This window comes from Myxocyprinus asiaticus, chromosome 40 (genome assembly GCF_019703515.2).
Source record: "Myxocyprinus asiaticus isolate MX2 ecotype Aquarium Trade chromosome 40, UBuf_Myxa_2, whole genome shotgun sequence".
Taxonomy (NCBI): domain Eukaryota; kingdom Metazoa; phylum Chordata; class Actinopteri; order Cypriniformes; family Catostomidae; genus Myxocyprinus; species Myxocyprinus asiaticus.
This window is the reverse complement of record NC_059383.1, coordinates 37,182,889-37,200,923: the sequence shown is the minus strand read 5'-3', so window position 1 is coordinate 37,200,923 and position 18,035 is coordinate 37,182,889. Positions and strand designations below refer to the sequence as shown.

Below are 18,035 nucleotides of genomic sequence, written 5' to 3'. Positions count from 1 at the left end.
TTTCATTAAGGAACTGAGGGTGCATTGAATTGTACCTAGCTTTAGGGGACCTTTTTCTTTGCATGTTTGCATGCAGGACGTAACAGTCACAGGCTTTGAGGAAGGAATCACTCAAATCAGAGATTGAGTGAGTTTTATGCACATTTATTTACCTACATTTATGTACACTAACAGTCAAAACTTTGGACACCAGGGATGTTCAAAATTCAGAATTTCAGAATGAACTCCCTTTCAATTCATGAGTTGGAATTAAAAATGAATTGGCCACGCCCAACAGGAAGCTGAACTGGAATTTGAATTTGCATTCTTCTTTCAATTCTGAATAGTGCACAACCTTTCTGGACACACCTACTAATTCTTCATTATTATTAATATTATATTATTATTTCCCACAGTTGAGAATAGCAGTAAGCTCATTGAAACCATGAAATAAAACAAATGGAAGCATGGGAATAATGTTTGTATCTTATATTTGAGCTTCTGCAAAGCTCTGCACATTCTGGGCATTCTTTCGACCATCTTCATGAGGTGCATCCTGAGATGCTTTTCAAACAGTTTCAGAAGGAGTTCACATGTTTCATTACAGATGAATGACAGTTTTTAAGACAGTGACGTCTGAGAGATCGAGATCGCATGCATTCAGAAGTGGTTTTCCAGCAGGACAACGGCACACCACATACTGCCAGGATTACAAGTGGATAGCTGTGTAAGCAGAGAGTGCGGGTGCTAGAGTCGCCTGCCTGCAGTCCTGATCTGTCTTCATTTGAGAATGTGTGGTGCATAATGAATCAGTGAATAATTTTTCATAAAATAGTTCACTTATATCAACTGTCTGAATAAACAGACTCACTAAAATAAATTAGTTCTCAATGCTAAATATATGGGAATCAAGGGGCCTGGGTAACTCAGCGAGTATTGACGCTGACTACCAACCCTGGATTCGCGAGTTCGAATCCAGGGCGTGCTGAGTGACTCCAGCCAGGTCTCCTAAGCAACCAAATTGGCCCGGTTGCTAGGGAGGGTAGAGTCACATGGGGTAACCTCCTTGTGGTCGCGATTAGTGGTTCTCGCTCTCAATGGGGCACGTGGTAAGTTGTGTGTGGATCGTGGAGAGTAGCATGAGCCTCCACATGCTGTGAGTCTCCGCGGTGTCATGCACAATGAGTCACGTGATAAGATGCACGGATTGACGGTCTCAGAAGCGGAGACAACTGAGACTTGTCCTCCGCCACCTGGACTGAGGATGAGTAACCGCGCCACCACGAGGACCTACTAAGTAGTGGGAATTGGGAGAGAGGACGGTTTAAGTTAGCGTGTTTGATTACTCCCTTGGCTCCATTGCTGTGTCCGCAATACAATGTGACAAAAGAAGTGTTTTGTGACACTCCAGCATTACTCGCTGGAAAAAGTAGCTTGTTACTGAAAAATTTAGTCAAATTTGTAGTGTCGCTACTTTTAGCTAGTTATTCACCAACACTGTGCTGGACACTTGTTGACTGCTTTTTCTTCACTATCCACTCCAACTTGTCAATAAAAAAAAACAACATAGATAAGCCTTTAGATCATGAGATATACATTTATACATAAATAATAATAATAAATTCAGTCAAGTGTGTCCAAACATTTGACTGGAAGTGTAAATGTAAGAGAGAGGGACAGAGTTCCATCTTGATCCCAATAATTCATCACGACTCTAAGCAAACACTCACATTTGTCCTCACAATACACACACCTTGCCGATCACACACCTCCCTGTCTCTCTCTCCTGCTCAGACCTGTCGATCGAAACTGCCTCACTCAGCAGTGCTTCTGTTTGTGTGTGCACATGTGTGTTTGTATGCCATGCTGCTGGCACTCATGTTAATTTACTACTCTCATTCTATCTTGTCTTTTGTTTCCAAACAAACACACCTTATACCTTTATTAGCCTAAGTATGCTCATCTGACACTGAACCACACACACTGATGTAAAACCTTAAACACTCTATGCTTTAAACAATTTAATTCAAAAGGCACAATACCACAAAAATATCTGACATACACATTACATTCTACTGTATGTGTAATTACAATATCAACAAGTTCCACGTTTTATTGTTACCAGTGTACAGACGACAGAAATGCAATCAAAGTTGAATTTGGTCACATTTAAAACTAACATTAAGCAATAACAAAACATCACTATTCAAAAAAGATGGATTTTAAAATGTTTAAAGTCTGAGATCAGTTCTGAAGAACAATGTAAGCCAGTAATCTAAGACATAAAATGTATTGCATTCAAATTGCAAAAATGCATTTTCCCTAATAACAATGCTGAAAATCACACCATGACCCCAAAAAGTGTTAAAGAAACTTAAACTACTCTTTAAAATGTATAAATGTCATTGCATTAGATTAAATCTTAGTTAATTAAATAACTAAATAAATACACACCAAGTTGCACACTTTGTTAGGTAAATCTCATAAAATGTGTTGGACTTCAAATGCTAAAACAATAGACACTGTTCAAAATTAAGACATGTGAAGAATGCATTTGGACACATTCTGGTTATCAAACACTAAAACATGTCAAATAGTTAATGTGATGAACTACAAAAAATCACCAGCAGAAATGACTCAGAAAAGTGAAGTTAGTTCAGAGAAAAGCTCTAGCAGAATCTCAGCACTTTCATTGATATTTCGTTACCAAATTAATAGCATTCAGACAATTTTAAGAGTGACTTAAGTGACCAAATAATTTCTGGGGCCACTGTAAGTTGTTAACATGACCGCAACTGGACTTTACCATACATGATTGTGAAAAAAGCCTGTTGCAAAGGTAAGTGCACTATTAGTTTTGCTGTGACATCAATCGCCCCCTACTGTCTAGTCTACAACATTGCATCTTTCATTGCTCTACCCATAAATTGTTACACCTTTGATGTAAACCCTGTCTTTAACTTATGATTCAGTGCTTTTTTTTCTTTACACTTTTCTCTGATTATATGCTGATCCTAGACCATAATATCCCCGATTAATCTGAACTATGAACCAGAAAGAGTTTATATGAGCAAGTGTGAAAGGTTTAGCAGCTGGTGAGAAGTACTGCGTTTTATTAAAGCATCGACAGCACTTTAGAACATTATTGTGGTGTTGTAATGTGGGTTTTAAGCTGGATCACTGTGGCTGTATTTGATCTAATTGATAAATCCTGACCAGTTAAACCTCGTTGAGTTCTTATGTGTCTGTTGTGGACCGGCAGCAGCGACGGTTCTGTACAGGCAGAGCATCGGGTACATGAGCCAGTGGATCTGGACGGATCAAGAACCTACAGAACAGATTGAACACTTCAAGTAAATTTTTTTATTAAAAGCTTCATGCACTTTTGAGTAAAGTTGATCATTTCGGTTTACCACTGTTAATGTAATTCTTGAGACAAGGTGTGTGCTGTGAGTGCAAAAGTAAGATTTTAACAAATAGTTTAAATTAGATTTATTTAAATATGGTTAACTTTGCTAAGTATAAAATAAGTTAAATTAATGCCAAAGCAAATGTAATTGCTTTGCCACTTACCAAACTCTACTACTTATTCATTTTAATTAAACCACTTTATCAATTTATTCTGAATTCATAAAATGTACACTTTGCCTTACAACTGATTTTATATAGATATTGTATGGCAAATTTTAAATAAATAAGTCTTTTAATAGTATATCTATCTATCTATCTATCTATCTATAATTTAGTCATACCATTTAGTCATCATTTTGCTTCTGTAGCTTTACGACTTATGGTCAGCTAACCTCTCTACATGTCGAAAACTATATAAATATATTATACATCATATACAATAAAAATACAAAGATATATATATATATATATATATATATATATATATATACAGTACTGTGCAAGAGTTTTAGGCACATAAGATGTTTCACAAAAGCATTTGTCTTAAGATGGTTATTTATATCTTCAGCTTTAGTGTGTCAATAGGAAATATAAATGTAAGACTCCCAAACATTACTTTTGGAAATAGAAAAGATTAGAATAGAAGAACAGGGAGCCCTGCAACAGATGTCATGGCCCCCACAGAGCCCCCCACTGAACATCGTATCAGTCTGAGATTACATAAAGAGACAGAAGCAATTGAGACAGCCGAAATAGATAGAAGAACTATGGAAAGTTCTCAAAGAAGCTTGAAACATCCTATCTGTCAACAACCAAGAAAAACTGTGACCAGGTGTAACTAGGAGAACTGGTGTTCACACCAAATATTGATTTAGCTTTTTGATGTTTACTGGACTTTGTATGACATTAAGTGATAAATTAATCTATTTATGGCATTATTTTTGAACCGTTACACCCCTATATATATATATATATATAGGGGTTTAATGGTTCAAATTTCTCATGGTTCGGTTTGTATCATGGTTTCAGTACGGTTCGGTATTTGTTATGTTCAGGGAATTTCTTTTTAATGGTTTTACTACAGTAACCATAGTTTAAACATTGTTATTTGTAGTAAAATTATAGTAACCACAAAATTAACATAGTTATTGTCATGGTTGCAATACTATAGTTAAATCAAGGTTACTATATGGAAACTACAGTATTACTGTTGTAAAACAATGGTTAATTGTGTCAAAACTATGATTTCTGCCAAGAAAACAATGGTGACAGCAGTCATTGTTACTTCAGTCATGGCTACTACAATATTACTATAGTAAAATCATGGTTAATTTTTGTTTGGGTCCTTAACTAAAAAAAAAAAAACCTTTCTCTAATTACCAACTCAACATTTGAAATGAATACCTGCATTATTACGCTACATGCATTAACATAATATGCATTTCAAACTCAACGTATATTCAACGTTCAGAATCTGTACATCACTATAGAAGAAATAAACTTACGAGACATGAGAATGGATGTCATAACGCGAATCGAGTATTTTAATCATATGCGGAAATCCCACATCTTCATCAACGGAGTAAGGGCAACATAACTTTGGCTATGAACACCCCAAGCGCTTTAGTTCTTGTTTCATGTCTGTCCAAACTTGCACCGAATGCCTGTTTAAAGACGGAAGGGAGTGTGTCTGTGTGCAGTTTCGGGCTCACCTGCGGCTCTGTGCGCACCGCGCACTATATATCCTCGGGGTGATGTCAGCGTAAATAGCCAAGGGTGTAGCAGCCATGGGGACGTCCCCCGCACTCTTTAAAAAGGTGATTTGTTCCCCCGCACTTTTTCAAGCAAAACACATATAGTCCAAATGGTGGATTTATGTACAGTTTCCTTCGCGTTTTGTTATTTTGGGCTGTTGAGTGACTATCCAGCCAATCACAGGTGAGTTTCATGACCCAAAACAACCCTTATGTAATAGGTCGTCAGTCAGACAGTCTAATCAATGCGGCTCCATTCATTTCTACAAAGTTGCTTTCAACAATGCTCATTTATCCATGTTTTTTATTGGCATTGATGTTGATCTAAATGAATAATCTAGAGATGAGGAACACACAAATGAGAGTTTTTTTTTTTGGGGGGGGGGGGGGGTTTTTGGGATTTTTTCCCCTTTTTCTCCCAATTTGGAATGCCCAATTCCCAATGCGCTCTAAGTCCTTGTGGTCGCATAGTGATTCGCCTCAGTCCGGGTGGCGGAGGACGAATCCCAGTTGCCTCCGCGTCTGAGACCATCAACCCACGCAGCTTATCACGTGGCTTGTTGAGCACGTTGCCACGGAGACATAGCGTGTGTGGAGGCTTCACGCCATCCACCACGGCAACCACGCTCAATTCACCATGCGCCCCACCGAGAACAAACCACATTATAGCGACCACGAGGAGGTTACCCCATGTGACTCTACCCTCCCTAGCAACCGGGCCAATTTGGTTGCTTAGGAGACCTGGCTGGAGTCACTCAGCACACCCTGGGATTCGAACTAGCGAACTAGCGAACTCCAGGGGTGGTAGCCAACGTATTTTACCACTGAGCTACCCAGGCACCCCAAATGAGAGTTATTTATTGGCATATCAGCCTTGATTAGCAGCATTATGTGAAATGCACTTCTGAAAAAACAAACAAAGGACTTCTTTAAAGCACACATTGTAAGTGGAGTTTATAACAACGCATGAGTCTTCATTAAGTTATGCTTTTTGCATCACCAGAAATGATCACTGAATCATTAAATGGATCTGAACACATTTTGGTTAATGTAGTCAAAACACTAGAGCCACTTGGATACATTTAAATCGTAAACTGTTCACATGCACAATTGTCATTATTGTAATTTATTAAATAATTTATTCAGGACCAGCTTGTGCTCAGTCTTTTATTGTCATGTGTGAAACAGAAGTAAGTGCTCCATAAAGATGCCCTTTATTTTTGTAGCTAATTTTGCAAAATTTTGCAATTAATTTGCAATAATTGAATCTTTAAAATACTACAAAAATTAAAAGTATATAATATGTATATATTAATATAATACTTTTATACTTATATATTAATATATACTGTAATATATTAATACTGCACTGTAAGTGTTGGGTCTGTGCGAGCCACCTACTGACAGCTGTGTCCCCCCACTTTTAAAATGACTGCTACGCCCCTGTAAATAGCTAATCAAACATTGATGTATTACCAGTATACAGCACTCACGTTGAGCAATGTCTGCAAACAGTGCCTGTGTTGTAAAAGTTTTTTGACCATCGCTGTTGTGATTGACAGCATAAAGAAAAAGTTCCCAGACAGGAGACTTCAATGACACAGGGGCTTCTCTCTTGCAGAGAGAACTGTGATGCCATCAACTGATTTAACATACTAACAGTTAATAGGACAGCTTCTTTCTGTAGAAAGTTGACCCATGTGAAACACAGGTGGAGTGTGTCCATCTACAGAGCCATACAGGTGCATTAGTGGAGGTTACAACTGCAGTTATGTCCATTTGGCGCTTCATTTTCTTCGCCAAACTGTCTGATCCAGATGCGTTATTAAACTAGACATGAACTGTGGAGCAAATGCTTACCGAACTGTGGTTGGCCAACCATATGGTTTGTTTTTATACCGAGAACCATTACACCCCTAATAAATATTATATATATATATATATATATATATATATATATACTGTATATGTAATAGAAAATAGATAAATATATCAATATTTTTGAGTGTGGTTTTGGAGAGTGTTAATGTCTGAGAGAAAGTGTGTGTGTGTACAAATCAGGTTTTGTTATCCTTATGCGAACCAAATGTCTCCAACAACGATAGATAAACCTGACCCACAAACACAGACTTAATAAATGTGACCAAATGTCCCGTCAAAGGTTATAGAACCGTAGAGACTTTTGGCAGGTCCTCTTGAGAAAAACAGTTGCAGCTAAAGGATTAAATCAAAATAAAGTGTGTGTGTGTGTGTGTGTGTGTTCTGTCAGTATGCATTACATACACAACATCGTTGAGCTGCAGCAGCGTGTCGTGGGTGGGGTTTATGAGAACATATGAAATTGAGTTCTGCTGGTCATTCAACTCATCTGCAACAGAGATTGGTAGATACAGCTGTCACTCAAATAAGATGGACCAGGTTAAACAAAATTCTATTCGTGTTCTATTCAAACATCAGGGATAATTATTATTGACTGGAAAAAATGTGAGGACTGCTAAAACAGTTAATTTAAATTAAATATACCACAAATGAAAAAAATAAAATAAAAAAATAAATAAAAAAATATGTATATATATATATATATATATATATATATATATATATATATATATATATATATATATAAAACAGACCCTGAAGCAAGCTCAAGAGTAGTGGGGAGGAAGTTTACCTTGCAAATAGCCTAAATTCACTCTGTTCATCACGTCACTGGCTGTTAGATTTGTAACATCTTCTACATGAGATGAAACAGACAGAGTGAAAAACAGAAAGAGAGAAAAAGAAGACATAAAGGATCGAAATTATTATCTGTATAATTTCAGCCAAAAAAGGCTCTTTTAACCAAGAATGAAGCCACATATTCAGATTCATATTCTTTTTCCCCCCCTTTTATTTTTCATTGAATTGTACTCACATAATGTAAACTTTGTTGTAAAAACAGGAAATTCAACAGAAAACAAATAAGGAGGTACTGGATTTTATAGGTCGAACTTGATCGTTAAAAATGGGAGAAAAGTCAATATCACCCATTTTTATTTAAATTAGACACGCCCCCTCTTTCTAAAACACCGCTCTCTAAAAATTGCCTTGAGACCGAACTGTTGAGCAGTGCATCCTCTCACGGTAGGAATCTGAGTATGGCATTAAACCTGAATGATCCACTTCAACTACACTATGAGAACGGGCAAAATGATTGACAGGCAGAAAGAACATCAAAGTTGTCTAATTAGCTGATCAAAGAGTGTGTCCGCGTGTCTCAGGACACTTATTTCAGTGATATCTTTCAGGGAGAAGGAACATTTTCTGCATACCATTCCATAAAAAAATACCACATACAGCACCGTTAAGAATCAAGCATTAAAAAAACTAATATTGAAATTGGCATGTCCCCTTTAATGTTTAGTGGTTACAACCGTCCTTCAAACCATATAAAAAATAAACATGAACATGATTTGCATAGATCTTCCAATTATGTTCAACAAGCTTGATAAACTGAATTCAGTTCTTATGCTGAAATAACAGCAAATCAGCTGCTTTGCTGAACCATGCTTCACAATATATCATTAATATTCATATTAGTAATGAGGTAAAGGGCGTGGTTTACTGTATCCAGCTGTGTGCAGGCCCAGGTGCTGCATACGGTTTCTGACCAGTTCCGTAAGCTCCTCCCTCTCTGAGCGCCGTGACACTCCCAGTCGCTGCTGGATGGAGCTGAGGGCGGAGTCACTCCTCTTCACACTCCGCCTACTAAGACGCCTCGTCCAGTACATGCTTTTCCTTCTCAGGAGCGGGTGCTCTAATTGGTCACTGCTGGAGGAGCTCCGGGTGAGGAACTTTGACTCCTCCCCTTTCTCCCTGGTGTCGTTTAAGCCCTCAGTGCTGACAGAACCTTGAAACTGGAGGTGACAGTAACCATGGAAACATATGATATACAAAGAAAATATTAATGATGACACCGTGGCCACGAACAAAAGGAATATTATGCTAGCAGAGACTAAACATAGAAGTAATGATCAGCTACATACATGAATTCCCTTAAAAAACAAAAACGCTTGATTGGTAGATAGATAGTCGGACAGACGGACAGACAGAAGGACGGATGGACAGATAGATAGGTAGAGAGATAGACAGACAGATAGATAGACAGACAGATGGACAGATAGATAGATAGAACAATAGATTGCTTGATAGATAGAACAATAGAACGATAGATAGATAGAACGATAGATAGACAGATAGACAGACAGACAGACGGACAAATAGAAGGACGGACGGACAGATAGATAGGTAGAGAGATAGATAGACAGATAGATAGACAGACAGACAGACAGACAGACAGATGGACAGATGGACATGATAGATATGATAGATAGATAGATAGATTGCTTGATAGATAGAACGATAGAACGATAGATACGATAGATAGATAGATACGATAGATAGATAGATAGACAGACAGACAGACAGACAGACAGACATACAGACAGACAGACAGATACAGTAGATAGATAGATAGACAGACAGACAGACAGACAGACAGACAGACAGATACAGTAGATAGATAGATAGATAGATAGATAGATAGATAGACAGACAGACAGATACAGTAGATAGATAGATAGATAGATAGACAGACAGATAGACAGACAGACAGATGCGGACAGATAGATGATGGATGGACAGGCAGACGGTACAGATAGATAGATAGATAGATAGACAGACAGACAGAAGACAGACAGATACAGTAGATAGATAGATAGACAGACAGACAGACAGACAGACAGACAGACAGATACAGTAGATAGATAGATAGATAGATAGATAGATAGATAGATAGACAGACAGACAGACAGATACAGTAGATAGATAGATAGATAGATAGATAGATAGATAGATAGATAGATAGATAGATAGACAGACAGATAGATAGACGGACAGACAGACAGAAAGATAGATAGATAGATAGATAGATAGATAGATAGACAGACAGACAGACAGACAGACGGATAGATAGATAGATAGATAGATAGATAGATAAAATTATAGGATGACAGATAGATAGACAGACAGACAGATAGATAGATAGATAGATAGATAGATAAAATTATAGGATGACAGACAGACAGACAGACAGACAGACAGACAGACAGACTGAACCTCAGAAGGTGAGTGTGATTCTGTGCGGTAGATTCCGATGGGAATCTCTGAACTAGACGAGCAGAACTTCTGGAACAATCTCCCATATGTATGGATCCACAGGTCAGCTTCACACACACGCATCTACACATGGGAATATATTCATAAACATACACACTCATAGATCAGTCTAAACTGCAGTAATAAATATCAGTCTAACCACACTAATAAACAGAGATATACTGCTTGAAATATACACATACACACAGAGTGTGTTGGACTCACAGCACACAGGAACCCTGATCCAGGAGTGGTGTCCAGCCCGAGCAGTAATCTGGCGATTGGGATCATGTAGTCCTTCACAAAACACTCAAAACACACATCCAAACATAATATTAAAACAAACTCCACAAATATTAATCACAACTACATTAGTTTGCCAAGTTATATCCACACAAGAGTTTATAATTTGTAAATGAAAAGTTGTGTTCCTGAACACAAGCGTGTCTCGTCACTGGGATTACTGGGGATTTTCCAAACATGACTAGCATTTACCTGGTAGAGAAGTGTGTCCAGCATGCTGATACTGAAGACTCGACCAGCCGCAAATGGTAGACGGAACATGAAGGCGAGATTAGAACCTTTATCACGTTCTTTCTGCCAATCAAACACACATAAACAAACATGTTACACTTTTACATCTTCATAGGTGCAGGAATTATGAAATAGGCATGAGAAATACAATACTCTACAGCAGTGGTTCTCAACTGGTTTTGCTTCGGGACCCAGATTTTACATTGGACATCAAGTGGTGAAAGAAAAACATAACCTGTATTTAATATAGCCTGGGTCATATTTTCTTTTATCTTGCATAGTTTTGTTCATGGTTTTCAAGTATAAATGCATGTATCTAGTGACATTGTTTTTGTTGTTGATGTCAACAACAAAAGATACCGGAAGCTTTCTCTCCCCCCTTTTATTTATATGAGTCCATTATATTTATTATCCAGTTTATTTTCTAATTTCAAACATCATTCAAACAAAACATGTATTACACAGGAAAACTTTGTTCATTATTTGTCCACAAGTCTTGGAGGCCCAGACTTTAAAGCCCTTTATGAACTTGCCCTTAAATTTACAGTGCGATGAAATATAAGCACAGGAAAGACCATAGATGGCTCCTCATGACCATGGCTAGTCTTTATAATAATAATAATAATAATAATAAATTATAGTGTTTATGAATAATTTTATAGATTCTACCTAATACATTATTATTATTTTTGGGGGGATTATTTTTCTCCCCAATTTGGCATGCCCTCATGTGGAGGCTTCACACTATTCTCCGCGGCATCCATGCACAACTCACCATGCGCCCTGAGAGTGAGAACCACATTATAGCGACCACGAGTAGGTTAACCCAATGTGACAATATCCACCCTAGCAACCGGGCAAACTGGTTGCTTAGGAAGCCTGACTGGATTCATTCAGCACGCCCTGGATTCGAACTTGCGACTCCAGGTGTGGTAGTCAGCGTCTTTACTTGCTAAGCTACCTAAGCCCCCTACCTAATACATTATTTAATATGAAACTATAACATTTTTGTCAAACTATCACAGTTACTGTTACTACTGTAAAATCGTGAAACAGTGTTGCACAGTGTTGCACAGTGTTGCTCTATTTCACCTCATTGCCATATATGGCAACTAGAAACATTATCACCTAGAATTCAAATGGGTGTTGATGTGTGCGCGAGCGCCAGAGATACAGTAGATTATAACAGAGCAGATCATTGGTGTGAGTTGTTCCGTTACACTCGTGTGAAAAACAAGCTTTATCGCACCGAAAAAATATTGCGTTGCAGATGAAAAGCCTTTTGCGTGTAAAGTGCTGAATGTGAGACTATCGTCAAATTTGCTAGGCAGCCCAAAATTTCACTTGGGCATACGCTGAAAATTTTTCAGTGGAACCATGGCATTGTTTTTCCCTGTTGTCTGCTGACCCACCAGTTGAGAAACACTGCTCTACAGTATATTCAAATGTAACCAAACAACATATAAAAGTACAGTGCATTCAGAAAATATTCAGACCCCTTCATTTTTTTTACCACATTTTGTTATGTTGCAGTCTTATGCTAAAATGCTTAAAAAAATAAATAAAAAAATAACATCAATCTACACTGAATACCCCAAATTACAAAGCAAAAACCAGATTTTTTATATCTTTGCAAATTATTAAAAAGAAAAAACTGAAATATCACGTTGATATCAGTATTCAGACCCTTAACTTCAGTACTTAGTTGAAGCACCTTTGGCAGCAATTACAGCCTCAAGTTGTTTTGGGTATGATGCAACAAACTTTGCAGACCTGGATTTGGGGATTTTCTGCCATTCTTCTCTGCAGATCCTCTCAAGCTCTGTCAGGTTGGATGGGGACCGTCGGTGGACAGCCATTTTCAGGTCTCTCCAGAGATGTTCGATTGGGTTCAAGTCGGGCTCTGGCTGGGCCACTCAAGGACATTCACAGAGTTGTCCCTAAGCCACTCTTGCATTGTCTTGGCTGTGTGCTTAGGGTCATTGCCCTGTTGGAAGGTGAACCTTCAGCCCAGTCTGAGGCCCTGAGCGCTCTGGACCAGGTTTTCATTTAGAATATCTCTGTATTTTCCTGCGTTCAGCTTTCCTTCAACCCTGACCATCCCCCAGTCCCTGCTGCTGAAAATACCCCACAGCATGATGCTACCACCACCATGCTTCACCGATGGGATGGTATTGTGCAGGTGATGAGTGGTGCCTGGTTTCCTCCAGACATGATGTTGGAATTGAGGCCAAAGAGTTCAATCTTCATTTCATAAGACCAGAGAATCTTGTTTCTCACAGTCTGAGAGTCTTGAACTGAGGAAAGGCTTCCATCTGGCCACTCTGCCACAAAGCCCAGATCGGTGGAGTGTTGCAGTGATGGTTGTCCTTCTGCAAGTTTCTCCCATCTCCACACATGATCTCTGGAGCTCAATCAGAGTGACTATCAGGTTCTTGGTCACCTCTCTCACCAAGGCCCTTCTCCCCCGATTGCTCAGTTTGGCCGGGCGGCCAGCTCTAGGAAGAGTCCTGGTTGTTCCAAACTTCTTCCATTTAAAAATTATGGAGGCCACTGTGCTCTTGGGAACCTTCAATTCAGCTGAAATGTTTTGTAGCCTTCCCCAGATCTGTGCCTCGACACAATCCTGTCTCTGAGCTCTGCAGGCAGTTCCTTTGACCTCATGGCTTGGTCTTTGCTCTGATGTGCCTTTCAAAATCATGTCCAATCAATTGAATTTTCACCGGTGGACTCCAATCAAAGTGTAGAAACATCTCAAAGATAATCCAGAGAAATGGGATGCACCTGAGCTAATTTTCAAGTGTCATAGCAAAGGGTCTGAATACTTATGTCAATGTGATATTTCAGTTTTTTCTTTTTAATAAATTTGCAAAGTTATCAAAAATTTGGTTTTTGCTTTGTCATTATGGGGTATGGAGTGTAGATACTAAGCATTTTAGCATTCTGTATGCACTGTATATCTTCATCTATTTGTCCTTGCTGTTGTCTCCATTGCTCACAGGGGGGTTGTAAGGCACTACTCTTTGTAAAGGTGCTTTGGAACAATGTGTTGTAAAAAAGTCCTGTACAAATAAAGTGAACTGAATTGAATAGAAAAACTGAAAACCACACTGTGCTCTTCTCACCTCACCTTCTCTAGTTTAGACAGGGCGAGAGAGTAACAGTCCTTCGCTCTGAACTGCATGAATCTCATATTCGAGGGGTGAGTCAGTTCTGTTATTATACAGAGACTTGGAAACAACCTGGACAGACACAGACAGAGAAAATGAGATGGGCAGAGAGTGATTGGACTATGTAATCCACCCCCCCCCCCTTCCTCCCCAATTTGGAATGCCCAATTCCCAATGCACTCTAAGTCCTCGTGTTGGCGTAGTGACTTGCCTCAATCCGGGTGGCAGAGGACAAATCTCAGTTGCCTCCACGTCTGAGACCGTCAATCTGAGCATCTTTTCGCTTGGCTTGTTGAGCGCGTTACCACAGAGACGTAGCGCACATGGAGGCTTCACGCTATTCTCCACGGCATCCACGCACAACTCACCACACGCCCCACAGAGAGCGAGAACCACATTATAGCAACCATGAGGAGGTTACCCCATGTGACTCTACCCTCCCTAGCAACCGGGCCAATTTGGTTGCTTAGGAGACCTGGCTGGAGTCACTCAGCATGCCCTGGAATCGAACTCATGACTCCAGGGGTGGTAGTCAGCGTCAATACTCGCTGAGCCGCCCAGGCCCCCACGACTGTGTCATTTAAAAAAAAAAAAAAATGGCATGCGTTTAAGGCAGGACTACCTGTTGAGACTACTGCAGATTTACCTGAACATGGTCTGCACGTTGACGATAGTTTTAGCGTCGGCCATGTAGTCTTCTTCTGCACTCATAGTGCTCTCTTTATCCACCACCACAAGATTATCAGCACACAAAACCCCACACTGTAACAGGCTGTCCAAACTGTCAATCACAAAAACTACCAATCAGATTATCCAAATCCAGAGGTCTGTGTTTAAATAGACAATAGTGAAAGTTAGAGGGTGTTCGGTGTCTAGACGTACTTGTCAATGGTGCCGCCCATGTAGTACACCATTGGAAAGCAGGATATGGCTTCAAGGAAGTGGTCATCAGGTCTGGATGAAATAGAAAGATTTCCACAAATTCAATTCAGTTGGTTCCGACATGGTGTTTGGTGTCATTGAAGTTGAACTTGGCTTGAAATATCATAACGTAGGTGAGTAAAATGAACTACTTCCGTGTGCAGGCAGCAAGAACTAATGTTTACTACCTTAATCGTGATTTGCACTGAGAAATTGTGTAACTGAACAATACAAGGTATATCAGCCCTGTTTCTATAGAAAGACCACGCAGATCATGTTTATAAAGAAAGATTTTGCTGGGTTGCAGATTAATTTTGGAAGCAGTAATACCACTGAATTTTCTGTGTTCGTAGAGGTAAGTGTAAATCTGTTGGTCTGTGTGTGTGTGTGTGAGTGTGTGTGTGTACTCTTACAGGTTGTCTAACAGCAGGACTATAGGGTTGAGTTCTCTCCGGGGTCTGTAATAGGCTCTTAAAGGCACTATGAAGTTGTAAAGGCCGTTTCCTGCCATCTCTGCGGAAACTATGATTAGTTTGTTTTTGAAGCCATATGCTTTTGCATCTTCAAAGCTAACGTGGTCGCAGCTCTACAAAAGCAAAAATGAGACCAATATGACATGCTGACATGGTATATTACTGTTAGCAAATTATGCAAATAAAACACGAGGATGCCATTCATAGTGCTGCCTTGTGCTCACCTGGTCAAGCCGTAGGCAGCAGAAAGGGGCTTTCTGGGGTAGCAGGTGGCAGAGGGTCGGGGAACTCCCGATATAAGGAGAGTTTGGGGGGTATCCTTTAACAAATCTGAAAAAAATGACATAAACCACTTTATTAGTGCAAATTATGTGGATTAGTTATGCTGGCCTGATAAAGCCAAACACTATTATTCTAAAGGTTTAGGATTTTTGGTTTAGGATTTTTTCCAAAAAACAAAACAAACAAAAAAGTGAGGGGTGATGCTTCACTGCTATCCGGGACATATACAGGACAGATTAGCGTTTACACCTCAAATGTGATGTGGTCACTTGCGTTCTTGACTACCTTTGTATGTGTTTTTTATTTATTTTTATTATTTATCCCCTTTTCTCCCAATTTGGAATGCCCAATTCCCACTACTTATTAGGTCCTCGTGGTGGCGCGGTTACTCACCTCAATCCTCAGTTGCCTCCGATTCTGAGACAGTCAATCCGCGCATCTTATCACGTGGCTCGCTGTGCATGACACTGCTGAGACTCACGGCATGTGGAGGCTCATGCTACTCTCCGCGATCCACGCACAACTCACCACGTCACCCCACTGAGAGTGAGAATCACTAATCGTGACCACGAGGAGGTTACTCCATGTGACACTACCCTCCCTAGCAACCGGGCCAATTTGGTTGCTTAGGAGACCTGGAGTCACTCAGCACACCCTGGATTTGAAATCGCGACTCCAGGGGTGGTAGTCAGCATCAATACTCGCTGAGCTACCCAGGCCACCTTCGTATGTGTTTTTTGTGATCTGATAACAAAACATTTTATACCCCATTTAGACCTGTATTTAGTGCTGACCACATGTGATCAGATCACCTGAAACGCATCCTAATGCCAATCAGATTTCGACGATATCTGACAAATATCCTGATGCAGATATTTACGCTCATTGACAGACGATGTTCGATAATATCTGGACAAAACCATGGAGCTGGGATGTCAACAAATGTATTATATAGTAGCCCAGGGTTTTAAATTAGCACCCACCAAATGTGAATTACCTATTTTATGGGCAGTGGTGGGTAATTGTGCAAATTTACCCGCCACTTTGGCGGGCAACCTGCAAGACGTCTCAGAGTGACACATGACAAGAAATGCTGTTAGACTCAAAGACGCACGCTTGTAGAAACACACTTTATTATATTTTGCATGTCTGATTTGCTGTTTGTTCAGAGGCATTCAATGCGAGTGTGTCTCGTGGAACACGCTCATGTAAAAAGTTCTCACTCTTTCTTTATTTCAGTTGTTAGAAAACTGTTTACAAGAGTCGTCTATGAGAATGCTGCAAATGAGACATTCTCAGGAGGTGCTTGGAGTCAAGTTCTCTTTATTTCCACAGAACAGTTCGAGCTTAACATGCAATGTGAATGCAACTCTGCAGGTTCACAAATAATAAAATAATAATAATAAAAAAAACATGAACCTAAAATGTATTTCTATTTAAATTTTCATTATTTTTGTGGGAAGGAGGAGAGCAGGGCCAGGCCGTAATGGCGCACGCCCAGCCCCTAATCAGGCTAATCAAGCCCACGAGAGGGATAAAGGCAGCCTGAGGCGGCAGTTCAGGAGAGAGAGAGCTACAGGCAGCTGCTCTGTATGTGTGTGTGTGTGTTATACGTATGTCCTTTGCTTTAAGTTAATCATTAAATGATTATTTATATTGTCATGCCAGTTCTCGCCTCCTCCTTTCCCTTTTACCCTGTTACATTGGTGCCAATACCCAGGAAGGATGAGGGATGCGCCGTAGTAGAGTAATTTTCCACCTGTTGTTGTAGATGGGTACTTGCGTGACGGCAAATGAGAGGTGGTCAAATATGATTTTTTTGACCACTTTGTTATTTTAATTGCTTTTTCGTTTCGTTTGAAATGCAATTTGAATTTAGAAATATCTTTGGATTAAGTTTTTCCTGTTTCAATGAATGAATACAATTTTGAAAGCAAAATAAATAAAGCAAAAATATTCCATACACCCTCGGCAGTGGGGGCAGAGGGGTTGACGATGTTATCGGATGTCTAAATATTTTTTTATAAAAACATCGTGAACATTTTTCTTGCATATCGCCCAACCCTAGTGTAAGCGGGGTCAAATAAACAAAAATTAGGTCAGAAGTAATCTAAAAGTAGTCCGATTAGATTACCTTAAAATGCAATCCAAGATATTACGTTACTAACTACAACTTTAATCATGTAATTTGTAATCAGTACCAGATAACAATTCAGAAGTGATCTACCCAGCACTGCTTAGCGGTTACTCGTGCATGTCACACAAATAGCGAATAGCAAATAGCTAATTTAGAATTAGCTAAATTTATGACGAAT

General features: G+C 39.4%; 1 protein-coding gene across 2 annotated transcripts in view; it reads right to left on the bottom strand.

The window, feature by feature from the left end:
- Positions 1 to 1,996: 1,996 nt before the first annotated feature.
- LOC127431171 (potassium channel subfamily T member 1-like) overlaps positions 1,997 to 18,035 on the bottom strand; it is a 29,899-nt gene continuing 13,860 nt past the window's right edge. For both annotated transcript variants that reach the window (XM_051681474.1, XM_051681476.1), the window contains exons 19-30: positions 15,663 to 15,768; positions 15,379 to 15,551; positions 14,927 to 14,998; positions 14,691 to 14,825; positions 14,005 to 14,116; positions 10,836 to 10,937; positions 10,566 to 10,649; positions 10,302 to 10,424; positions 8,749 to 9,040; positions 7,816 to 7,878; positions 7,428 to 7,512; positions 1,997 to 3,307 (exon numbers count right to left, since the gene is read on the bottom strand). In XM_051681474.1, the coding sequence (XP_051537434.1) occupies positions 3,217 to 3,307; positions 7,428 to 7,512; positions 7,816 to 7,878; positions 8,749 to 9,040; positions 10,302 to 10,424; positions 10,566 to 10,649; positions 10,836 to 10,937; positions 14,005 to 14,116; positions 14,691 to 14,825; positions 14,927 to 14,998; positions 15,379 to 15,551; positions 15,663 to 15,768 (1,438 nt within the window). In that variant the 3' untranslated portion in view covers positions 1,997 to 3,216. The remainder of the gene's footprint in view (positions 3,308 to 7,427; positions 7,513 to 7,815; positions 7,879 to 8,748; positions 9,041 to 10,301; positions 10,425 to 10,565; positions 10,650 to 10,835; positions 10,938 to 14,004; positions 14,117 to 14,690; positions 14,826 to 14,926; positions 14,999 to 15,378; positions 15,552 to 15,662; positions 15,769 to 18,035) is intronic.